The 26,600-nt window shown below is 47.9% G+C and overlaps 2 protein-coding genes across 3 annotated transcripts in view; one reads left to right on the top strand and one right to left on the bottom strand.

Annotated features, from left to right (window-relative positions):
• The window catches only part of LOC135895998 (polyunsaturated fatty acid 5-lipoxygenase-like), a 443,319-nt gene extending 421,377 nt beyond the window's left edge, over positions 1 to 21,942 (bottom strand). Inside the window, exon 1 of the mRNA XM_070535007.1 lies at positions 21,872 to 21,942. Within this exon, the coding sequence (XP_070391108.1) occupies positions 21,872 to 21,927 (56 nt within the window). The 5' untranslated portion in view covers positions 21,928 to 21,942. The remainder of the gene's footprint in view (positions 1 to 21,871) is intronic.
• LOC135895995 (FRAS1-related extracellular matrix protein 2-like) overlaps positions 1 to 26,600 on the top strand; it is a 215,392-nt gene that overhangs the window by 113,132 nt on the left and 75,660 nt on the right. The window lies entirely within an intron of this gene.

Consider the following 26,600-nt stretch of genomic DNA (forward strand, 5'->3'; position numbering starts at 1 on the left):
AAAAAAGGAAGAAGACCCTGTAAAAAAAGCATTATCGCTCAACGGGAAACCTCCTCTGGCAGAAAATTACTTTGCCGCGTGGGTTACCCTACTCGTCCACAGTATGCGGGAGAAGAACTCGAATCTCTGCCCAAAGTCCTTCGTGAAAGGATCATATTAGCCCCAATCCCTAAGAACATGAGTCCGAAATACCACCGGGGACCTAGAAGTGCTCGAGCTCGAAAGTTAATGCAGCAATTTGGTGGAAACCCGGATACAGTCTACACAGATGTCGCTCGATGTGGTGCTTACAAATATGCCCTCGCAGTGGTAGGAGCGGCCGCAAATCAAGGGCTTGTGACTTGCGCCACGGCTACAGTTGCATCTGCGAATACCGCAGAAGCTTCAGCCATCGCGCTAGCTATTAAAACTAAGGACGCTCTAGGACAATCGTCGATAACTCTTACAGATTCCCAAGTCGCATGTAGACTCTTCCTCACCGGGAGGCTACCACACAGCACCACTCACCTATTAGGATCCAACCTAACGCAGAAACACATGATCATCTGGTGCCCGGGTCACGCAGGACTCGAGGGCAATGAGAGAGCGGACGGCGCAGCTCGTGCTTTTGTCAACCGAGTGGCCGACCACTCTGACGAAAACCCCTTTTTACCACGAGACATCCTTGAGCACCAACGGCGCGAGCTAAGCAAGTACAGTCCACCACACCCTGACCTATCCAGGCAGGACTCTTATGACTGGTGCCGAATACAGACGCACGCATTTCCAAACCTTTATTTGAAACATGCCATTCACCCAACGCTGTACAGCGTTCGCAGTCCTTGGTGCGGAGGCCGGCCAACTCTCGCCCAGATTACGTGGGACTGCCAGAACTTGGCCACCCAAAATTAATACACCAAAAATAGCCGGCAAACTTTCCGGAAGGGAGCAGTGGGAGACTTGTCTCGCCAGCGAGGATCGGGAGATGCAACTAAGCGCTCCTCGACCAAGCCAGTGGGGCCCTGGACTAGGGGCTCCACCCACTCGCTTTCTGCATTTTTTTTTTAAATAAACGTTTTGATATATACACATTTGAATAGTTAGAGGAAAGAACGTGGCCACGCAAGTTTCCAGAAATGACAGCCACTTCTTAGCGAATCGTGGATATGTAAAAACGTGAGCAATGTATATATATATATATATATATATATATATATATATATATATATATATATATATATATATATATATATATATATATATATATATATATATATATGAAGCCGCTAATGTAAAAAGCAGTGCTAACTTTTTTACAAGGTCATCAATCGCGCCTCTAAGCCTGGAACGCATCTTCAAGACCGAGAAACATTCCTGCGGTATGAGCGTGCGAAGGATAAAGTGAATGGGCAGAAAACTTCACATACTGAACCAACCCCTGAAGCGTGCTCGCACACGGGACTATAAAACAAGTAGTCGCATTATCACACTAGGAGCGCACGACGCTCTTGTTCGAATTGCTGAAACCGAAAGCTGTCTCCTCTCTCGTTCAATCTTCGCCATTCCGACACTCGGCTATCGTCATAATCCGTTTAGGAATTCGTGCCTTCTTTTGCGAAACGGCGCCCCTATTGCGGCCCCCAATATGCTTAGCGGCCCCCAAGCGATCCGTCATCCCTCACGCGTACAAGCGACAAGAACAAAACCTCAGGAAGCTATCGATAAAGTGCCAAACAAAGGCCAAGCCACGAAGCTACTGCATTCTTGATGACGTTACTGTCTTTAACTTGATTTAACTCGGTTCATTGTCCCGCTTTACTTAAAATGATAGAGAGAGAGAAAATGATAAAAGAAAGGCAGGGAGGTTAACCAGGACTGAGCCCGGTTGGCTACCCTACGCTGGGGAAAGGGAAAAGGGGACGGAAAGATGAGAAGAAGAGAAAGTCCACTGGAGATATCAGTCGGTCACTCAGTCCAAATCACAGGCGCTCACTCAATCCGGTCGCTTTCAAATATCGCAGCAGCGCCTTTGTGGCCTTTTGTAGCTGCGATATGCGAGGCCATGGTCCCATGGATCTTCTTCAAGGTGAACGGCTTCCCATCTAGCTGATTGAGAGCTGTGCAGAGGTCTTGCCTTTCGTTTTCATAACATGGACAGTAGCACAGTAGGTGTTCTATGGTTTCCTCGACACCGCAGGTATTGCACTCGGCGCTATCAGCCATTCCAATCAGAAATGCATAAGCATTTGTGAATGCGACTCCCAAACGTAAGCGGCACAGCACTGTTTCCTCATTTCGCCGAAGACCTGGTAACAGCCGCAGTTGCATAGAGGGATCGAGGGAATGCAAGCGATGGTGAGTGAATTCAGATGTGTGCCACTTCTCCAATGTCAAAGAGTGCGCTAACTTGCCTAGGTGTTGGGCTGCGTCGGTCCGCGATAAAGGTATTGAAACAAGGGTTGCTCCCTCGTGTGCTTTTTTAGCAGCTTCGTCAGCGAGGTCGTTGCCGGAGATACCGCAATGACCAGGCAGCCACTGAAACACGACGTCGTGTCCTTTCGCGATCATGAGATGGTGCATTACTCGTATCTCCGACACGAGTTGTTCGCATGACCCGCGACGAAGAGATGCCAGAAGACATTGTAAGGCCGCCTTGGAATCGCAGAATATAGCCCACCGATTAGCCGGTTGGTTATTAATATAATCAACCGCACCTCGGAGGGCAACAAGCTCCGAACCAGTCGATGTTGTCAAATGAGAAATCTTGTATCGGATGCTTAGTGATCGTGATGGTATAACCACTGCACTGGTGGAGCTGGTCTGAGTGCAAGAGCCATCCGTATATATATGTATTCGATCAAAGTAGAAAGTCTGCAAACAATCCAGAGTTGCTTGCTTCAAGGCCAAGGTAGGCAGGTCGGTCTTCTTTCTTATTCCTGGAACCGTAAGACGCACTTGAGGTTGTTTTAAACACCACAAAGCTGAGGTTGAACGTGCAGAGGGTGTGAAACCCGATGGTAAGGAGGCACGATGGATGCTGACCTTGTTGGAGAAGGACGCCTGTGGTCGTCGTTCCGGCAGGCACGCAAGAGAGCTTGACTGCACCCGTGAAACATGACGAACATGGGCTCTAAGCGTTTCGGTACTAATGTAAGTTGTGATCGGATGGTCTTGAGCCATTACAATGGTTCCAGCTGTTGAGGCGCTGCGCGGAAGGCCTAGGCAAACACGTAGTGCCTGCGCCTGCACGCTCTGAAGTTCTCGAAGATTTGACTTGCATGTTTTAGCAAGCACGGGAGAACTGTAGCGTAGGAATCCGATGAACAGCGCTCGATATAACTGTAGCATGGAGCCCACTGATGATCCCCATGTTTTGCCGGCGATGAACTTGAAGACGTGAACAATAGATGTGAGCTTCTTCTTTAAGTGGGCAACATGAGGGCTCCAAGTGAGGTCTCGGTCTACAATGACGCCCAAAAACCGGTGATTTCTCTTGTAGGAGATAGGCTGACCATTGATGCATACCGGATAAGGAGTCATCGCTTTTCGCGTAAAAGCGACTAACGCACATTTTTCTGTTGAGATGGTAAGGCCTTGTGCGTGAAGGTAGTCAGATGCCTGTGTTGCTGCTTTCTGTAGCCGTGCGCGAACCTGCAGACGAGTGACCGCTGATGTCCAGATGCAGATGTCGTCGGCGTAGATGGAAACACTCACTGTTTCCGGTAGGGATTCGGCCAGCCCAAGAAGCGCGAGGTTGAAAAGAATAGGGCTTAGAACACCGCCTTGGGGGACGCCTCGGCATGTGTAGTGGTCGGTAGTCGGACCAGCTTCCGTTCGTACGAACAAGGACCTTTGTGTCAAGTAGTTACTGACCCATCGATATACTCGTCCTCCTAGTTCAATTGTCAAAAGTGCGTCTAGAATGGTTTGATGGAAAACGTTGTCGTAAGCGCCTTTCACGTCAAGAAAGAGTGCTACTGATAATCGCTTCCGATATTTTTGTTGTTCCACAGATGTTACTAGATCGATGACATTGTCAGTCGATGAACGACCCCGTCGAAATCCCGTCATAGAGTCAGGGTAAATCTTGTGGTGTTCAAGGTACCATTCTAGACGCATGAGGATCATACGTTCCATGAGTTTCCCGACGCAGCTGGCAAGAGCTATAGGCCGATAGGATGCCAGTTCGAGCGGTGATTTTCCTGCTTTTAGAAGCGGTACCAGGCGGCTGCGTTTCCATTCCTGTGGGACGACACCATCTTGCCATGAACTATTAAGAACGCTGAGGAGTTCTCTTCGTGCTTCTCTGCCTAGGTGGCGCAAAGCAGTATATGTTATGCCATCGGGCCCTGGTGAAGACGAACACTTACATAACGCCATAGCAGCTTCTAGCTCTTCCATAGAGAATGGAGCGTCCATACTTGCATCTCGTGGGCCGGGGATGTTGCCTAGAGCCATGTCAGGGACTAAAACTGTGCCGCCGGCGACGTTCGCACAAAATTCCTCTGCGGCGTCTATCTCACAGCGGTTTTGATAGAGAGCAAGGGCGTTGAACGGGTGTCGTTGCTGGGGACTTGAGCAAAGACCCCGTAGGGTACGCCATACACAGGACAATGGCTTGCGGGGGTCTAGTGAGTCGCAAAAACATTTCCATCTTTGATCCGCTAGCTTATCCATGCGGCGTTTGATCTTCTTTTGCATGCGCCGAGCTTCTCTGAGGTCAAGAATTGACTTCGTGCGCCTGTACCTCCTTTCAGCTCGGCGACGTAGTGCACGAAGCCTTTCCAATTCAATGTCATTCTCTGTACGCTTTGATGGATGTGTGAAGCAGCGTGTACAATCTTGCATAGCGTCCGCAATTGTGTCTTCTAATCTGCGTGCAATATGTGTCTTGCATGTGTCTTCTACGCGATCTTGAAAGACTGACCAGTCGATTTGGCGAGAAACAACCGGTAATGTGGCGTCTAGTCCATCAATTCTCACATAGGTCGGGATATGATCACTTCCATGGGTTTCAATATCAGTGAACCACTGCACGCTCAAAGTCAGGCAACGTGACACCAAAGTCAAGTCAAGGCAGCTACTGTACGTAGAAGTTCCTCGCAGAAAAGTCGGGCTTCCGTCATTGAGAAGACACAGGTTGTGGCCTGATGCAAAGGATACTAGTGACCTGCCCCTCGAATTTATCCTGGAGCTTCCCCATATATGGTGGTGAGCGTTGAAGTCCCCTGTTATTATCCAAGGACCGGGAGTAGCAGCCATAATACATTCCAGTCTTTTTCTATCAAACTGACTTGTTGGGGAAAGGTAGACGCCAATAAGAGTAAAAGACAGCTTCTTCTTTTTCACAGTAACACAGACGTATTGGTTACCGTCGTGTGGCGCTACTTGTTGGGAAAAGTACGTAAGGTCCTTGCGAATGTAGACCAGAACCTTACTGCTACGGACACACGTGTTGGAAACAAAAGATTCATATCCCGATAGTCTTAAAATGATAAGATTACCAGAAACCATATCAAATGGCAGGCTTCCTTGAGAAAGATGAGCTGGCTTGAGTAGTGATTCTTTCTGCTTATTTGTTTTACTGCCTGAGTTGAATACTTCAAGCTATTAATGTATGGTAATCCAGCAGCGCCTGTCCCAAGGAAGCAAGCGTTGTCTACTATTTAAGTGAAAGATAGCTTACGTTGTCTTGTACCTAAACCGCCGTTGTCCTGTTCTCGAGGACGTAGCCAAATGTTACGCTCTGTAAAATGTAATTGCCTCTATATGAAGAAGACACACCTTGGCCTTCTGCCAACCTTACACTTCGCTACACACACCCAGGAGCGGGAGTAGCTGCGTCAAGCTACCATGATTATCAAAAAGCATCGATGGCAACAAAAGCACGTGTCTAACATCAGTGATCTTATCTGTAATGGGATAAAACTAACATTCTCTTCGTTTGCCTTAAGAAATTTACACGAAACTGCACTTACTGCTCTGTACATGCATATCTCTGGTCTTTTACGGAAAACATACAAGAGTGCAAGGAATAAAAGTGATAACATTAAAAAGTCTGTATGCAACTGTCTCATTGTAAGTAGCTCTACTTGAAAGGCGCGACGTCTAATGCCTTATAAAAGCTTTTTAAGAGAGTTATTTGTTGCGGAGCTGATCCTTGCACTTATTGCACCTGCATGGATATAAACGAGTGCCCTTTTCTGCCTGTGGACTTCTATCACAAGCGCATACACACGAGCGTGTGTGTTTGCATACGCGTTTGTGTTTGTGGATGTTAGTTCGTGAGCGAGCGAGCCTGCCTCGCACGTGGATGCACTGCAGATCTGGTGTCAGTGACACTAAGCCGAATGAGGATGGCTCCTAAATAGGCAACGACGGGTCCGGCATATTAAAACGCCACCCTGCACGCGGGGGGTCCAGGAGCTGCAAATAACCTCTCCGCTGCACCTTTCAAAGCGGCACTCCGGCATCTCATCACCGCGCTAATAGCCTCATTGCTGGGAACTCTTGTTATGAGCAGGCGACAGCTGGCCGAATGTCGGCTGCCTGCCTTAATGTTTGTCGGCAGAAGATGGCACAGCCATTATTAAGCATTGGAACCTCGTAAATATAGATGACGCCCATTGCGGCATGCATGAAAAACATACAGCGCAGGCATCCCGATTAATGAGTCTTATTTTGCTTTGGCATCGCACTTCCATTCGCACAAACACTTAACAGCACGAAGTTTTCACCAACACATAACATACAACGAAAAGGGACGCAGAGGGGAAAAGTGCAGAGGGGGGTTGGGGGAAGAGGTTCTGGCGGTGGGCGTCTTTTCCGAAGTGTTAAATCACTGCTCGTAACAAGGAGGTCATATATTACTGCCAACATTACTCAGCAAAGACGGAACTCGCTTGCCGTGGTACGTGCGGCGCTTTAATAGCGTCTGGTGCCCCCAGGTGCTGCGCGATCCAAGGCGATGGAGCGTGCAGGTCGAGTTGTGTACCTCTCGCGTCGGTAATTGTGTGCAGCGCTTCTGTGAAGATTGTTCATCGAAGCCTTGAGGACCCTGAGGCATGTTTAGCCTAAACGATTTTCTCGCAGCACTAATTCACACCTGTCGTTTCCTCTGCTGCCTAACAAGATGGCGCAAGGACGTATGTACCTGTCTACGTGCCCCGCACACGGTATAGAACCGACGTGACATTCACAGTCATTGCAAACCAAATCGCTAAATCTGTCTGGACTCACGGCGAAGCAGGCAATAAAGAACACAGTCAGGGGACACGAGCGGCGGCAGTCCAGCGCCAACGGAATGCTGCTGCTCAGCACGAGGTGGCTAGTTTGATCATAGTCTTCTCATAATCCTTTTGTTGTTGCTTTACAAAAGTGAAGTCCCATAGCCCAGTGAGTTGCTCATCAAATGAGACTATGAACAATACACATAATGTTAACCTTTTATGAGGTCTTCCGCTAGAAAAATTAGGACTGCAGAATCCGTGCTCATTTCTACTGGCGACATGCAATATCCTCGTGTGCCCGTCCACAGCTCGACATAAAAACGGGCGATTCGTTCGCATGTACGATAGGTACATAATACTGTAATATTGACTCCTGGGCCTCTATACGACGAGTTCTTTCGCTGCAAGCTTTTTCTCTTTTTTCCCCCCTTATTATCGTGAAACGCCGCCGTGCGGTCAATTCTGGGGATACAGTGTCGCTGGGCCCCTAGCCGAAGCGCCAAGGCACGGAATTGGAATGGATTCGTGCCACGGCTTCCGTCCACCATGCGCACTCTCGCCTTTTATGCTCGATCACATGGAGATGGAGAGACCGCCACATTCGTAATCGTACAGCTAGTTCTCGTTGTTTCTTGCAGGTTCTCTCTGACAGCGCATGTACGTCAACATGCAATGTATCCCCATCTGTAGCCCACACAGAGGGTTTCCTGAATACCTTCCCACGTCAGTGGCTCAAAGCCAAGCTTAAAGGGCAGATAACTTCGATATGCCTTCTTATTTTGTTATCTCAGTGATGACACCGCCTGCGCAATGGTGCAGAACTCTTAGACATATGAAATCCGCCACTAACAACTGGCTGCACGCGTTTCACACGTTCCTATTTCGGCAATGCTGCACTCAACCGCGGACAGGGCTCCCGCGAGCGCGCCGCCGTGAGCTCGCTGCGGTTGCACCGCCCGTCGCATGGCCGCTGCACGAACGGCCCGTGGTGCGGAAGCGGCGGGGCGACCTCATTAACACCGTGTGCCTCATCACCTGCGTCGCTTGTGTTTCTTCCCGGCCGGCGAGCTCTAAGAAGGAAAGCTCGCTAAGCGGTTCGTTATTAATGACGCTCGCGTACTTTCGAGGCGTTGATTAGCCTCCTAAGCTCTGCGGTCTCTTGTCTCAAATGCGCTCCGAGTCTTCCCCTGTTCGGCGGTGCACAAGAGCTCTCGGCGTGACTCGGATCTTTATTTAGCCTTGCGAGCAGACTGGAATAGAGAGCTGATGAGCCGTTCGGTAGTGCATCAAAAGAAACTCGTTAGCCGAAATGCGTGGCGCCGTCCAAAGCACCACGAGAAGACTGTCGGTTCCATCTGAGCTCAGAGCCCTTGAAGGGGTAGTTATGTTCACTCCAGAGCAAAGTAAGCTGGGAGCTGAAGAATCAGTCAATCCTCGCAGAGGGCAGTCGTGTGGTTTCATCACAGCGTTGACGAACACCAGATCCCCCGATGCTGTTTTATTGTGCTACGACAGCAGCTAAAGATTCGCAACTGGCGCAAGAAGGAGCCCAGATGCAAGAAGACACAAATACACAAGGCGCTTACTTTCAACGACGCGACTATAGATTACCGCATACGCGATGCCGCACCAGCAAGCCCACATTACAACTGTCGTCGAAACACCGCGTTTCCTGTGGCCGTCCGCTAAGCCGCCCTCGTGTCGTTGTCAGGCCACATCCCCGGCCCAAACCTGGCCCGCGTGTAAAGAGAAATAGCGCCGGGAGTCTATAGCTTGTACGCCCTTGCCGTAACGTGCACTTTGGAGTCGAACGCAGCAAACACCGAGCTTTGGAGCTTGGCCAATTAGTGCGAGTTTTTGTTCAACTCGCCGAGTGAAAGAGTGGTAGCGCGCGCACATTCATTTTCGAGGCCGCGACGGAAAATATATTGCAGCGGACGATGGGGACACTGCGTGTATCGCAAGGAAACTGTTCTTGAGAAGTTGGCTGTGTACCAGGTGACAACCTGCTGCCATCGCAGTGAATGAGTTCAAAGACAGAGAAATCACTCGAGCTTTCAACATTCTTTTTTATTGCAACAGAAGTAAGAAAACAAACACCCCCCGTATACACATATTCGCAGTAAACAACGACCCGTTTTTATTAAACTAACGAACTTCAAAACTAAAGGAAGTATCTTGACTTGTGGCCGAAAGCTAGAGGACTCAGCCTACGCCATCAGAGACTTGGCTGCCGCCAATCGGAAATATCGTACAAAACTGCTGCAGTTCGTCCAGCCCAAAAACTGCCTTTTTAAACTCAATCTCGACGAGCTGCAGGTGGAAAACAAATGTTATTTCGATGACGTCTCTTCAGATAGTGTTAAAGAATTTCTGTTTACAACAGTACCCTCCTCTAACAAAAGCACGGAACTTAGCAACTGTAAACGGCAAATGACATACTTCCAATCTTCCTGTGAATTTTCCACACCGCCGAAGTTCGTCGTTCAAGCTCTTTCACTTGGCCTTTAGCAACATTCGCAGCATAATACGCAAGAGTGATCAGATTAGCAGCTTCATCGATGACACCAATGCGACATTATCACTCTAACCGAAACGTGGTTGAATCCAGATATTGCAGATCACGAGGTTTTCCCCGCTCATCAAAACTTCACCCTATGTCGCCATGACAGGAGTGGTATTAGAGGAGGAGGAATTGTTATAAGAAGCACTTTGTCATCTTCACTTGTCTTCCATGACGATTATCTTGAACTTTCATTTGTCTGCGTACAGAGCACATCGTCGTAATTGGTATTTGGCATCTACTATCGGCCCCCCGATAGGCAAGTGCCCTTTTGTGATAACAGGCACCAATCTACCTCTTCGGTGACTTTAATTACTCTGGCATCAACTGGATCTTGCTCTCAGTCCCAAACATTTCACCGCCTAACGAAGCGCAACAATTTCTCGATCTAGTACGAGATTTCAATCTGCTACAAATCGTAATACACCATACTATAAGGGAAAATACCCGGGACATTTATTAACATCCAATCCAGATGATATTACCAGAATCAACATGTTACCTGCTGTTAATGACCATGACCTCCTGCACGTCTGTATTTCACTCCCAATCAAAAAGTGATCGCCTATGAATAAACTAATTGTTGTCTACAAGAGAGGAAATTTTTACGCTATTAACCATGACTTGCAATTTTTCTCAGCAGTTTTCAACACTCGTATCTGAGTCTAACCATAAATACTAACTAGTAGGAGTTATTCAAGAACGTGCTTCTCAACTTAGAGAATAGGTACATTTCGACAATAATTGTTAAACACGATTCCAACAACCCTTCGTTTTCCAAAAGTCTTAAAGCTCTCTTGAACAGGACAAAAAACGTCTGTATAGAAAGGTACCTCGCAGTAACAATCTTCAAACGTGGGAAAAGTACCGGCTGAGTGTTATCACCTATATTAATTAATTGAAGTACCCAAAAAACAAGTTTTACTCATCCGACCTTCTTTCCACACTTCAGTCAAACCCTAACAAATTCTGGAGTTTACTGTCGACTAAATCACGCGCCAACACCATAGATGTTGTTAACGCCGATGGTGAACCAACTAAAAATGAGCAGTGCACTGCTGCCCCCAATAATAATTTTTTATCAGCTTGAAAAGCTTCTCCGTTACTTAATGCGAGAATGGCGCCGTGGTAGCTCAATTGGTAGAGCATCGCACGCGTAATGCGAAGATGTGGGATCGTTCCCCACCTGCGGGAAGTTGTTTTTTCCTCCGCCTTCATTTCCATTATATTTGTCATTAATTCAATTAGTAAGTAAAAGTAATTTCCCCAGCGTTGTCCTTGGTGTCTTTGTTTGTTGGCTTCTTATGATATGATGAATAAAAACTGGGCCCCTCGAATGCTCCGCGGCCAAATCGGAGCTGCTGCTTTACAGACCCACGCGCAGGGGTCGCAAACCCAGGAGCTCCGATTCCGCAGCCGAGCACGCCGACAGAGAAATTAGAGTAGTCACATCTGACGGCACCATCCTCCCGCATGTTCACAAAATTAGGGTACTGGGCTTGCACCTGTCGGCCAACGGCCACAACGGCGAAACCGTACGCAGACTAGAGCGTGCGGTCAATGAAACGATCCGGTTACTGATACGCATCACGAACAGACATAGCGGAATGAAAGAAAGCAATACGATCCGCCTGGTACAAGCGTTCGTAACCAGTCACATAAAGTACGTCGCCTCCTACCTCAAGTGGCAGGTGGCCGAACGAACTAAACTAGACCGCCTCATCCGCAAAGCGTACAAACGTGCCATAGGATTGCCGATCAATACCAGCACGGATAAATTTCTCGAACTGGGTTTACACAATACCCTAGACGAGATAATAGAAGCGCACAACATCGCGCAGTACGAGCGTTTGTCAAAAAGCAGAACCGGACGACACATTCTCGAGACGCTGGGCATCAGCTACTACACACAGCAGGGCGAAAAGGTTGCGATACCCATACCGATTCGCGAGCGCATCGCCGTTTCGCCGTTGCCCAAGAACATGCACCCGACGCATCACGCTGGCCGGCGCAACAGGCGCGCGCGAGATTTACAAAAGAAATACGGCAGCAACAAAGAAACTGTCTACGTAGATGCGGCAAGGCCGATTCAAATAGGTCGCGAAGCTTCGGGCGAAAAGCGGTTCAGTACAGATTGTCACCGACATCAGCATGGGGGGTTATGGGAGCAGCGATCGAAGCGCGACTATGTTTGGAGGGAACAAACATTTGGAAAGAAAAACGCCTTTTTTTAATTCAAACGAGACACAGTTAGATTCATTCAACGAAAATAAAATTCCTAGTCAATTTTATATATTCGTGATGAGTTAAAAAATACGTTTAATTTTATTATTATTATTAAATGCATTTTTTTTCAGCGCCCATCGCTACAGGGGGCGTTGACGCCACTATCACTCGCAGTGCAATGCACGTCTTGAAATGGGCAGAAAGGCGCACTCGTATCACCTGCTGAAATACGCCCCCCTCAAAATTTGTGCTTTCTTGCTTGTCGAAGTTTGTCTGAACTTGGTGACGCGGGTAGCTTCATTGCTTCTTAATCTGTTCAGTCAAAAGTAGTGAGTTGCGACCGCCAGATAATTGTGTAGTTGTTTTCGTGCGACTGCGCTGGCCGACGGACTTGGCATCCGACAATAGGATCAGCACTCTACACCTAAAGCTTTCGTCGGCCTCCAAAGAAAGTATGTTCTGCGCAGGGATGCGATTTCGACAACCGTACGGCTGGCCTTTTCCTGCATCGCTTTCCACGCTGAAAGCTCGAAACGCCCATCAAGTCGAATGGCGGGGCATTTGAATATATAGCTCCAAAGGAAGAACAACAAAACAAATTTCGCGCCTTCGAAAACAAAATGACGTCACTTCTGCTTTTAACGGACATGGCGTCACGTTATTTTTTTTTCCGCCGGAAGTGTTCCCACCACATACAGATGGCGCTAAGCCCCATGAAACGGCGATGGACCGCCATGTTTTGAACGTATGGGCTCCTATGGAAGCTTCGCTACCAGGTACATTTACCTTGGATGCGGCCCGTTACGAGCGGCAGCGTGGTTTCGCGGTTGCAGTCACGGACCATAGCGGAACTTGCGTCGTGAGCGCGACGATACGCACAGAAGAGACGGAGGCGGCCGAGGAAGCAGCGATAGCCCTCGCGGTGGCCACCACGGATGCCGAGGTGATAATCAGCGACTCGCAGGCAGCGATACGCAACTATGCTAGCGGCCGGATCTCCCGGGAAGCGGCCCACATTCTCCAAATTCAACAGGGCAATATTTGCCGCAAAAACGACCGTTTCCTCGTATGGACCCCCGCCCACACGGACCCTCCGCTCTCGGGAAACGAGACGGCCCACGCCACGGCTCGAGGACTTACATGCCGAGCCGCGGCGCCCGCCGGCAATCCCGACGTCTCGCCCACCGCGAGAGCGATGCAGGAGTGGACGTGGGGGGATCGCATGACCACTTTCAGAGACATCACGCAACACTACAGATTGAACAGATGTAAATACCCACCACCGCACGCCAACCTAAACAAGAAACAGGCGGTTGCCTGGAGGCAATTGCAGACACACACATATCCTAACCCGGTGATCCTTCACCTCTGCTACCCCGACATATATCCGTCCGACGACTGTAAAGCGTGCGGAGCCAGAGGGACGCTGCAGCACATGCTGTGGGCATGCGCCGGTAGCCAGCAGCAGGAGACTCCGACGAACGGGATAGAAATGGCAGTCTCGAACCGAGGGGCGCGTTGGGAGGCGGCCCTGCTCAGCCACGACCTCGCCGATCAACTGTGGGCCGTCCGGCACGCCGAGGAAGCCGCCCGGGTCCAAGGACTCGAGGCCGTCACCTAGGCTGGGGTGCTTATGGCCCCACCCCACCCAAATCGCCGGGCATTTTCAATAAAGTTTTCACCACCACCACCCTCGGTTAAACCCCTTTCCTCCCGTTCGTCTTACGTCAGTGTTTCGTCACTCAGGCAATCACTTGGTCTGTCATCGCTCGCATCACGCCATGTCATATGCCGCTTTTTCCTGCTCCACTCTTTCTTCTATCACTAAAAATCACGCCACGTGTTACTAAAATCGCAATCTAGAGCGTTGTCCCGATTCAGCCATACCAAGGCAATAGCGCGTGTAAACGGCCTCACGGCATCTATGAACTCACCTTTCTTTCCTAACCCAATAGCGCTGTGAAATTCCCTCCCAGAACACATAGTATCATACACCGAACGCAGAGGATTCCGCGCTAAACTAAGAATCCACTACACAGCCTGAGACGACCACTGTTCCCTACGCTGACTAACTGATCATAATAAATATCCACGTGCTCTGATTTTTTTACTGCTTACCTTTTATATTTTCAATGTATTCTCCATTGTATTTTTACTTCACTTGCTCTAATGCTGGTGTATGTTGTATCTTCTTGCATTTCTGTTCAAATAATTGAAATTTGCATGTCGTTATATCCGCCCTATGTGATGCTTGCGGGCATTTAAGGAGAAATAAATGAAATAACATGAACACGTATATCTTTCTGAGCCTTCATTTACTGCCACTGTCACATCTGCCCGCCTTAAGGCGTACACATCTAGTTCACCATCTCTGTGCCTTGCCATGCCCTCCTGTTGGGCATATTGTGGCAGGGGTCGGGGCTCAGTATTTTGTAGTTACTTTGCGACAGGCCTCACATAATTCATTTCTAGGCATCTCGTCTGCAATCTTGCACCGTCTAGACGTTTCTTGCTTCGTTACTATTTGCTTTATTATTATATGTAGCGTTCACTAGAATGGCTGATTTTACCATACAATAAGGTTTCTAAGGTTAATGCTCCTAGTTAACGACTTGTAAAGTACATCAAGACGCTAGGCTTGCAAATGAGAAGGCACTGACGTTTGCTATAAGCACGTGACAAGTACGAGAATATTTATTCCGGTAACACACTTCCTACTTCAAGATGACTGAATATCTTGGTGCCCTTAAACACATTTTCATTCATGTAAAAAGCGATCTTAGTCTTTCAGAATGGCATTTATCGGCAGTATTTGGAACCATGCTTCATAATTCAGGCACAAAAGCTATGGTTTTCCCTGACTACGACTGTATCATATAATTGGTAGCTCCTTTGCTGTTATAGTTGCCAGTACGTACGTTCAGAATAAAAGTCGGCTTCATTTTGAAAAGAACATAGGCTTTTGGAATATTTATATACAGGAGAAGGTCCCGAAGTCAAAGACTGCAATAGGATCTCCTTTCCCAAGTAAACATAACAAAACAAAGAAGACAGTAGCTTCAACAACTCGTGAATAAGAAGAAAAAAAAATGTGATGTAGCATAATTAGCTCGTTGGTGAAATACAAACGTATGACTAATAATAATTTAATTCAGTACTCTTATATAACCTTGTCTAGAATGTGCCGCCTGCAACAAACAATACATAGGTGAGAGGGAACAACAAATACATACAAGACTCTACGGCCATGCATTCAATAAAGCACGGCGCCATATACTAGAACCATGCCCCCCCTTGCGATCTCATCTGTGAGACAAGCGCGTCGGCTTTTATACATGACTTGCCAAAGGGCACAGCGTTCCTTCCAGAAATTACTACACTATTCATGTCAGGCATACAATCTGACTACACGAAGTTCGGTGACAACAGATTACGGATAGAAACAACGATAACATTCGAAAAGGTTCCGATACAGAAGGGCGCGTTTTGGGCTGAGCGATAACTTTCAACATTTGTTAGCCGATGAAATACGTTTTCAAGTCTATAATTATAGACCGATCAGCTTAGTTACTAAGGTAATCCGAAATAGAATCAGGAACACCTTAGACTTCTGTCAACCAAAGGACCAGGCAGGATTTCGTAAAGGCTACTCAACTATAGATCATATTCACACTATAAATCAGGTGAGAGAGAAATGTACGGAATATAGCCAACCCTTATATATAGCTTTCATTGATTACGAAAAAGCGTTTGATTCAGTCGAAACCTCAGTAGTCATGCATGCATTACGGAGTCAGGGTGTAGACGAGCCATATGTAAAAATACTGAAATATATCTATAGCGGCTCCACAGCCACCGTAGTCCTCTATAAAGAAAGCAACAAAATCCCAGTAAAGAAAGGCGTCAGGCAGGGAGATACGATCTCTCCAATGCTATTCACGTGTTTACAGGAGGTATTCAGAGACCTGGATTGGGAAGAATTGGAGATAAGAGTTAATGGAGAATACCTTAGTAACTTGTGATCCGCTGATGATATTGCCTTGCTTAGTAACTCAGGGGACCAACTGCAATGCATGCTCACTGACCTGGAGAGAAAAAGCAGAAGGGTGGGTCTAAAAATTAATGTAATGTAAAACTAAAGTAATGTTTAAAAGTCTCGGAAGAGAACAGCAGTTTACGATAGGTAGCGAGGCACTGGAAGTGGTAAGGGAATACATCTACTTAGAGCAGGTCGTGACCACGGATCCGGATCATGAGACTGAAATAATCAGAAGAATAAGAATGGGCTGGGGTGCGTTTGGCAGGCATTCTCAGATCATGAACAACAGACCCACCGTGGTTGGGCAGCTGAGCACGAGGTCGCGGGATCGAATCCTGGCCACGGCGGCCGCATTTCGATGGGGGTGAAAACACCCGTGTACTTAGATTTAGGTGCACGTTAAAGAACCCCAGGTGGCCGAAATTTCCGGAGTCCTCCACTACGGCGTGCCTCATAATCATAAAGTGGTTTTGGCACGTAAAACCCCATAATTTAATTTTAATCATAAATATCAGGCTGCCATTATCCCTCAAGAGAAAAGTGTATAACAGCTGTGTCTTACCAGTACTCACGTACGGGACAGAAACCTGGAGGCTTACGAAAATGGTTCTACTTAAGTTGAGGACGACGCAACGAACTATGGAAAGAAGAATAATGGGTGGAACGTTAAGGGGTAAGAAAAGAGCAGTTTGGGTGAGGAAACAAACGCGAGTTAATGAGATCTTAGTTGAAATCAAGAAAAAGAAATGGGCATGGGCAGGACATGTAATGAGGAGGGAATATAACCGATGGTCAATAAGGGTTGCGGACTGGATTCCAAGGAATGGAAGCGTAGCAGGGGGTGGCAGAAGGTTAGGGTGGGCGGATGAGATTAAGAAGTTTGCAGGAACAACATGGCCACAATTAGCACGTGAGCGAGGTAGTAGCAGTGGGCGCAACCAGGATGATGATGATGATGATGATTATTAAACGCGTTTGCAGGAAAAATATAAAGAAGTACGCGTGTCAAGTTTCGTTGAAAGAAGAAAAAGATAAGCAAGTACCAGGGTCAATATTGTGATTCTGGCACCTAAAAATATGTTAAAAAATTTATTTCATACGCTCTGTTGCCTATTTTATCTTTGCTACTATACCGCAGCCTTGTATCTAGATCACTATATGTGCTACAGTCCTGATTACTGCGTAGCCGCGTAAAATCATTTCTTTTCATCATCTGGTTTTGTAGCAGATGACGACTGCTCATTTCTCCACGGTCATTCCACGGGGCCTTCTTTTTCTGCCTTAGGATTTAATATAGTGGCTAAGTGCTACGCCGGCATTAAGTTGCAAGCACTGTAGGGGTTGAAGGACGGACTTCGGGATGAAAACCCAAAACTTGGGAGGATTTATTCTACATTATTTACAAGGAGGTGAGCGACAAGTATCAGACGTACTGTCATTACGGGCCGGCAGCAACTCGGACGCTGCGGCCCGCGGCAAGAAGTTCGAGAGAGGTGAATCAGGGAATCAGGGCCTGTCCCAGAATGCTCAGGTCTCTCTGGAAGGCTTCTTATAAACCCTTCGAGCACTGTAAGTCACGTCATGTTTCACCAATGGGAGAGTCCGCTCCGATGACGCCACTTTCAGCCAATGGTAGGCGCCCGTGTCGCGGTGTCGCACCTGGCGGCTCTCTGCGGTCTTGCCTCGCAGACTGGCAATCCACTTCTTCTAGGCTGGAGAAGGAGGGGGGGCGCTCATGCTTCATTGCACAAGGGCCCACCTGCACCCGGTGGCTCGGCTCCGCAGCGGTAGCAGATGCCTTCTTCAAAGCCGAAGGGGGACGATTGAGCTCCATTGTACGAGGCCCCCTTCTAATCCCGGCGACGCACGAACTTGTTGGCACGTGAACTTGTTGCCTTAAACTTGTTTGCTCGGCCGCTTCTCTGGAATGCACTTTCCTGCTTCTGCATTCCTGAATTAGCTGTGCTGCGTATCGAAGTGGTTTGGGGAACTCGAAGTAGCCTCAGGAAACGGCGCCATATCTAACATCATGCACTGGTTTCAAGCGGATGCCTATAGGGCTTTCTTTCCTGCTCACTTTTCAGACGATGCTGGCGGCAAATTGCAGGTTGAGACGAGCCTGGGCACTCCCACTGCCTAATGATCCCTTTGGCGTTCAGGCCACAGGGGTCTAACAAAGCTGTTTCACTTTCAAACTACCGCGAGAATAGGCGACAGCTCGCAATTGTTTCTGCAAACAATAAAGCCCGCAGGCCAAAGTGGTCCGAACAACAAGTAGTTCGTGTAGCATTAAAGAATAACGCAAATATATGAAATAAAAAGAAACGGGGGGGTGAGAGAAGAGGGAGTGTGGAGGCGGAGGCGTCGCCATGTTTGCCGACGCTTCCCGTTCAATTCAGCCACCGCTGACCAGTGCACTTTACGACTTGCAGCTGCAGTTGCGAGACATCCGTGAAAGCAGACACGCCTCTAATAGCGCCTTTTGATTGGCCTGACGCCCCATGGCTCTCAGTGGGTGCTCGAATGAGCCATTAAGGCTACACCCACACGAGATGGTCATTGCTTGGTCCTGGGGCGAGATGGCGATACGCTAACAGCGTTTCACGCAGGTGCCATTCATTTGGGGTTCAAGCTTTCTGTAGGCGTTCATCGCCATATGTCTTGGAAAGCATTTAGCTTTACAAACGGAACTGCGGCTCCACTGCGCGCTTTTCAAACGCGGCACAGTGACAGCCTTGATGCCGGCCTCAGCAAAATTATGTGGCGCAGTCTGGCTTACTCTACGCACCCAATGCCAGCTCATACGGGTGCCCCAAATTACACCTAGAAACTCAAAAAAAAGGAAAAACGAAAGGAGCAAGGAAATGCTAATCTTTCTATGGGGTAGAACAACTGTATGTTTCAGCAGTCACCTGTGGCAAGGGCGCTTAGATTTTCTGTTCTTATCGTATTCATTTTGTATGTTTCGTGTGCTTCATTTCTGCATAAGCCGGTCCCTCTATACCTGCCAAGTGCCAATGAATTAGTAACTAAAATTTTTTCAAGCCTATTCTAGTCACGAGCTTAGAAGTGTTAATTACCCAGTAACGATTATGCACCTAATACCTTATTAACTAAATTCGTGGCCTCTGCATTTTTTTTTCTTTCTTCTTTCTAACCAGTTTTTCCCCAACTCCCCGTGCAGGGTGCACCAAACCGGTGTCTTCCGGTTTGCTGTTCCAAAACGTTTAAGAACAGAAGCTTTCGTTACTGCTATCTATGGCGTAGCTAATTTTTCCACGTTCATCCGCAGCGGTTGCTCGATGACTCTGCTGCCGAGCACAAGGTAGCGCGTTCGATCCCTTGCATTTCCATGGAGACAAAAACGCCTTTGTACTAAGTAAGCAGGTTCGAATAGCAAAAATTCGGCAGCACGTTACACTCCTGTAACACGTGAAGGCGAAAGCCATGCTGCACACTTGCCAATGCGCCGTCTCGCATCGCCGCGTTGCTGCTTTCGCCGCTCGGCTTCTTCGGCTCGTTTTCGACACTCAGCTGCGTCTTCACGCTCGCTAGACTCGCGCCGACGACGTTTCTCTTCGACTTTGCTCTGCATCCTCTCAGCAAGGGATTGAAACGTATGCTGTTCCGTGTGTTGCATGGGTGGTTTCAGTCAATGTATGCACTGTTCGCTTGACTTTGCTGAGCGCTTGTCGACTCAGCCTTACGGGCGTATGACCCATTGCATTTTCTGCTTGCTTGGAAGGGGAGGTAGGGGATGAGGGCCATGGCTGATGATGATAGTTTTTGTGCCATTGGATCAGACAACGCATTTTTTCGAGGCCATGGGAGATATATGAGCCACTTAGGTCTTTCGCCTTAAAAAATTTCCAAATCGACTCGCATATACGAATACGTCCGACAAAAATAACCTCTCAATATGAAATCGGATATAGATTATTTTCTCATTTCTAAACAAAGTGAAATATGAAGCTTGCGCGTAGCACGTTTGGTGAAAAAGATAGCTCATATACATTTATTTGGCATATGCATCTAATAGCGTACGCAATAGCGTACGCAGTAGCGTAATATTAATATTATAATATTACGCAGTAGCATAATAGCGTACGCAATTGGACCTCCAGACAACTGAGGAACACGCAAATCAGTAACAACTGCTTTCACTTACTGGTTTGCGTAACAACATTCGTTTCACAGGCTTTGCGTGACAACACGGTGCATGCTGGGGCGGGAGCCAGACCAGCACACCAAGGCCTTGTCGATGTTGTCGGGACGCAGCTCTCGCACATCCGATGTTCTTATACGTTAGTCCGTCTGGTCTTACGCCGCTCGGCGTTGCCACGTTTATTTTTCTTTTTTTCAGGTGCGCTTCGTTTGTAAGTCGTACTTCTTTCTTCTTTGTCTTTTCGGCGATCACCAATGTCGTCTGTTAACCTTCCTTGCGGATCCTGACGCTAGGACACCACAACAACGGCAGTAACGAAACATGTGAACAGCACTTGACCTCGCGTTGTATTCGTTGAGGTAGAAAAGCCTGATACTACTATAGCGCCGCAAGCGATGTAAACATGGTGAGACTGCACAATGCGTGTTTGGGCTGCCTGCCAGCGAGGCATTCTTATCGAATGACTGTAAATTACTAATCTGACGTTATCGGTCCCATGCGTTCGCTCTGCGAGTGGGGTTCTGCTACGGGGCAGAATTATTCGGAACGGTGCTCACTCTTCGTCCTTCGTGGCTGCGGTATTTGAAAGAAACGAATATACGAGAATTTAGAGTGGTCAGTTCTCGAATCCAATACGAACCAAGTAGCAGTGACTATTCTATTTGTATCTCGAACATTCGCTGGCCCCTAGAATTAAGGGCGCTTTGCAGCCCAGGGGGCCGAAATTAATTCGCTTACCCGGCGTTTTTTCATAGCCCGTGTGCCGCTTCTAAACGTCATAAGCTAATACGCTATAATTTAATTTAATTTTATACGCGTTTAAAATAAAGTCCACGAAACTTAAAAGAAATCCGGCAAGATCTCCTGCTCGCACTCCCACAGCCCCTCTGCGAACAAATTGTAATTATCTCCTTGTGAGCCATATTGATGTATGTTTCTTTGCGGCGGCCATAACAATCGCGCCGCTGTCAGCGTCCGCCTGACGCTGCAAACCTATAGAGCGCGTGCCGTGCTTCCAGGTTTGTCGGCTTTCGCACGTTGCTAGCTATACACGTGGCTCCACGAACACACCGTCGCCAGCACTTGTCTCCCGAATGAGAGGCCACGGATGACTGACTCTGCCGACCGTCCTTCCGCGGAAGACCCTCAGTGGCACGGCGACGACCCTCCGAAGAGTTCCGGCCAGCTCGATCGCGTCTGCTCGATTCGAGCGCTGGCGACCCGGTGCGCTTTCTTCCGAATGGCAGCGTGCTCAGCCACAAAACTGGCGTGTCATTGCACACCTTTCACGGTATTCTGCGGTTGACCAAGAGCACGAGTGCCACAAAGGATACTAAATTGAAGAAGAAAAAACGCTCTATTTGTGCTTGTGCCGGAGTGTTGCTGTTAAGAGGGGCCTGAAATTTATGTTCCGTGCAGCAGTTTCATTGGCACGTTTATTACAGGACTAGACAGTTTGCCTTTAACCTACAGCTACCTGTTTCCTAGCGAACAGCGCAGCGCGTTCAAAAAGTGCGCAAATATGGTCTCGTTCGCGAGAGTTCGGTAGTCCTTTATCCTAAAAGCACTAAAAAAAAAATGGCGGCTTGTCCCAGAACGGCATGTGCAGCTGACCGTGATATCGCTAACGGGCACAGCCGTTCATTACACATGTTGAATTACGTGCTTACGGTTGTCGCTGTCGCCTTACTGTCGAATCTGAGCACTTGTATCTTCGCTGCGGCATTCTTTGCTGAAACCGCTGCGAAGGAAACAAAATTAAAATAACCAGCGACAGTCGTATACGTTATCTTCGTGATGATCGCACAAGCAGACCCAACTCGGCGTCACGTACCTTTCAAGGAGGAAACCGTGTTGAGCGTGCCCGGGCCGATCGGTGTTGTGACTGTTTCAGCTTCCTTCTGCCAACGCCAGCGTGCCTATTTCACGGCATGCTTCAACTCGATAAGGCACCATTGAAACGCGACTTAGTACGTATTTTTAATTGACCCACGGCACCGTGTCCCATAGTCATGCATGACATGCGTGGTTGCACTACATTTGCAGAGTGTAGGAACTCATGTTTCGACATGAACGTTGGCTAGGGGGCGCCGTGAACTAGCGCCTCCAATACAAAAGACGTGCTTCCGCCGCTTGCCAGGCTATGCATAGCGTGTACAGTCTGGCGCCACTCCGGGGACGTATTCTGTCACGATCACTTCGTCGATACTATCGCCTTCACGTGACGTATATAGTGCTAAACCAGCAAATAAGCTCGTGCAATTTTGCTCAATCAGCCAATTAGCGCCCGCATGACGGCGATACTGTCGCCGAAAAGGATCGTCGCAGAATACGTTCACCTATTGCACAGCGGCGTCGATCCCACCACTCCACTTTTTTTAATTTTTTTAAGCAGACCCCACGACAACGCTCGAAATGCGCAACCAGGCGCATACCGAGTAACTTTTTGCTCTTGACCACGAATGCCGATGTCACCACCATTATCGCTTCCGGCTTTAATACTGTCACTCACAGGACAGTATTGCGCCCGTCCATGTCCTTACTCGTCCGTGTCTTTTTTAGCGCAATTCCCTTCTTTAAGTAAATACAGGCCTTCGTCATAGGCAGAATAGTATACGTAGCGCCGTACTGTAAATGGCAAGTCGCAGAAAAGATCAAACTAGAATGTCTCATTCGGAAAATATACAAACTAGCCATTAGCCCCGAGAACAAACGCGAGCGGCGCTGCGAGCGCCGCTCGCGTGACGTCAGGGCACGGACTCGCGCCTGTCGTCTGCTACAGTTCGGGCGTTGTCCGGGCGCTTTCTGCGGTGTTTTCGTTTGTTCGCCCTCGTTCTCTCTGCTTGTATACTTATGGTGGTCGTCTCAAATATATTTTTACGACGTCTTCCTTTGCGAACATTTATTCAAAGAGCTAATTTCTTAGACAACAATGCAGCTCTCGAAGGCAACGCTACAGTACCAGCCGAAGCGACGCAGACCAGCCCATTGCGGGTTTTTCATGCGCGGATAGACAATCGCAAAAGCATAGCCTATAGGAATCCAGTTGTGATACCATACCTGCCGCGGTGCAACAAGTATATCACAAAGCTGGCTATATATGACTTCTACAGCAGTTACGTTGATTTTATTCCGCTAAAATAGGTTTGCTCACGACGAGTAGTTCATGGTATAATATCGAATTTTTGCATTTCCTCACAGAAACGCTCGGCAGTAGCACGGGGACTTAACTAATACTGGAGCTTAGATTCTACACGCCTCACTTGCTTCTTTAACTGCCTGTCAACATTAGGCGGTTCTTCACGTGTTTGTTTTTTTTAAGTGGCGGAAATTTGAAGTAAAGTTAATGAAGGCTAACAGCTATTTACAGAGTACAAATAGGAATGTACCAATATATATTTCCTTTTCCGTGTTACACGTTCAACTCACCTCTTTAGGGCGCGTTTGTTAATGGTTAATAATGTAAGTTATGTTCCTCTTTTTTTGTCTATATTACCAAGTGTATATCATTTATTTATTTCAATGCCGCAGTGTGTTTTGCATTGTTATTGTGGAAATATTTCACTGTTCTTTCATATATTGTATAACTGCAATGTTTTATGGCCACTGTATAAATGTAATTTATAGGGCGCTTGATGTGTTACCCCATGCAGCCATATTGTACCTAAGGCGGTGAGGTTACCTCAAGCCGCGTCTGTGCGACTTTTTTCCCTCATCCACCTCCACTTACCACTCCTCTGTACATGTGTGTGTGTAAATGGAAATTAATAAATCAAATCAAACTCACTTGAGAAATTTACTGGTGCTTGCTGCTTGAGGAATATACATGACGAATCTGTTTGGCGAACTGACACAGGCTGCTCGGCCCAATTTTTTTAGTGAAGTATGCCTGCTGGACCGCATAGCTGCAGCCAGAAAGAAGTCGAAGCGTCAATGATTAGTAGTATGGGACATATCGAAGATATCGAAATTCCCCCGGTGGAGGGTCAGAAATCAAGTGAAAGTATATGCAAGGCTTGTGGTGCTTTCTTTATGAATGTTTGCGATTGGATTGGAGCAAACTTAATTTGCCTGCAGGGTTCTCTTTTATGTACCGACGAAGCGAATAGTTATCCGTTTGTATAATTGAATAACGCTGGATCGAGACACGGTGAGACAGAAGGTGCTTGAATTTTCCTTTTGTATACAGGAAATCTAAGCTGCGGTGTAGTAGCTCGAGAATACTTTAGCCATTCCAGTTGGCGCTGTAAAAACATGCTTTATAGTTTTAATTCGAAGTTGTAGTGAACTGATGGGTTTCGCGAACATAGCGTGCCTCGCCATACGGACAGTCGATTGCTACCGTTACGTGATCAGGGGTGTGCCATATTGTCGATAAAGGCTACTGAGGGCCACTATGAAACATTTCATCACTTTCAATTGAGTGGCTCTCGATCTTAACAACGAAACTTTTCTCTCAGGTGATTGCTACTATGGTGTTTGTGAATTAACTATGTAAATACTCTACATGACGCACCGTTGTGTTAGCAGCCATGAGCAATTCGTTTTTTGGAGGCCTGTTTCAGAGGGGGATGAATGTAGCAGCAAACTTTTTCATAAGAAATGCGCGCCTAACTATTTTTTTACGCATTAATGAATGGCCATATTTGAATAGAACAACACACGAGAGTAATAGGAATCATGATGAGAGCTTCGCTGGGCAGCGTCTTTCTAAAATCAGATAACATGTTGACGCCAATTACCAAATTTTTCTTCCACGTAAAATGCAATGCCTCTCATAGCTAAATACTAAAGGGATGTTAAATGTTTAGCGAAGCATCATACAAAACTTCGCGCGTTGAATTTGCAGATATTCTTTTTTTAGTCAAAATTTACCGATAGACACGGCGCATATGTGCATTGCAAAACCTAGTAGACCCCTTTAACGCTACTTAGCTTGCGATATCCAAGCCGCAAAGTTTCTCGACTCATACGCCTTTGAAGAAGAAACTGTGGTTAAGGTATGGCAGCTGAAAGAAGCCGACGTATTCTTCAATACGTACAGCTCGAGCCACCCATACCCCAAGCATACACGAAGGGAACGAGCGCGCGCGGCAGCCGAGCGAGCCGGAGCGAGCGGCGTCCTGGCCGTGACGTCACTCGCGAGAGGGCGCCACTCCTAATTCTCGGGGCTAATAGGGCTACCGATCAGCACCAGCACGGACAAGTTGCTACAATTAGCCCTATACACAAAACGATAGACGAGCTCATCGAAGCGCAATGTACTGCACAATACGAACGCCTCTCTAAGGCTAGAGCAGGCAGACATACCCTAGAGAGGCTAGGCATAGGTTACCACAAACAGCACAGTGTCAAGGTGGACATCCCAGGAGAGACGAGGGAAACAATGGTGATACCCCCCATACCAAAGAACATGCACCGAGAACACAATAAGGAGAGACGAGAGAACAGGAGTTCAGAAGAAATTCGGCAGCGACAAGGACGCAGTCTTCGTAGACGCGGCTCGATAGAATCGCAGTCGGGAGTTTACGGCAGCCGTAATCGATAGCGAGAAGCACTGTAGGCCGTGCGCGACGATGTACACCACAAGTAACGAGACAACGGAAGCCATAGCGCTCGCAGTAGCTCAGGCTAGCGACTCTCAGACGGCAGTAAGAAACTTTGCCAACGGCCGAATCTCCCCGGAGGCACTACGCATTCTTCTTGCAGGAGGTCAAGAGTGCAAAAGAAAGATATACATGACATGGACACCCGCTCACGCCTTCGTGGAGGACGGCAACAACAAGGCGGCAGATGACGCAGCTCGAGGGCTTAAAGACCGAGCCGCGGTCGCAAGTGATGCCCAGGCACCCCCCGGCGAGGTAGATGCGTGGGAGTGGGAGGAATGAATGACCAGATATAATGACATCACAAAACACTATAGGTGACAGAGGGGCATATTCCCGCCATTTCACCCAAAATAGACAAAAAAGCAGTCTGTCGCGTGGCGGCAGTTACAAACTAGGACGTACGCGAATCCTGCGCTCTCGGACATCATATATCCGCACCAACCCGCAGGACACACAATAAAAGTTATTTCCTCCTTCTCAATCGCAATCGTTCCTGCCCTACGCAATCCCTACTTTGAAGCCCGGGCAGTCCAACGGGCCCGCGACGTGGCGGAGAGGCTGTCTTTCTGTCCCGACGTGGCAGCGGCCCGCTACGTGCTAGTGCACGTTCCGATGGACCTCTATAAAGTTTTGCCGTTCATCCATCGCAATCGTTCTATTGAACTCTGCAGTAACGTATCGACTATTGGGCTCTGTTTCGCGATATGCATTCGGGCAATAGTAGGATATCGTTATATGGCCAAAGCTGTGGTCGGCTGCTCCGCCAACTTCCTCCCAAGATATTTATGTA

Source organism: Dermacentor albipictus, chromosome 3 (assembly GCF_038994185.2).
Source record: "Dermacentor albipictus isolate Rhodes 1998 colony chromosome 3, USDA_Dalb.pri_finalv2, whole genome shotgun sequence".
NCBI lineage: Eukaryota > Metazoa > Arthropoda > Arachnida > Ixodida > Ixodidae > Dermacentor > Dermacentor albipictus.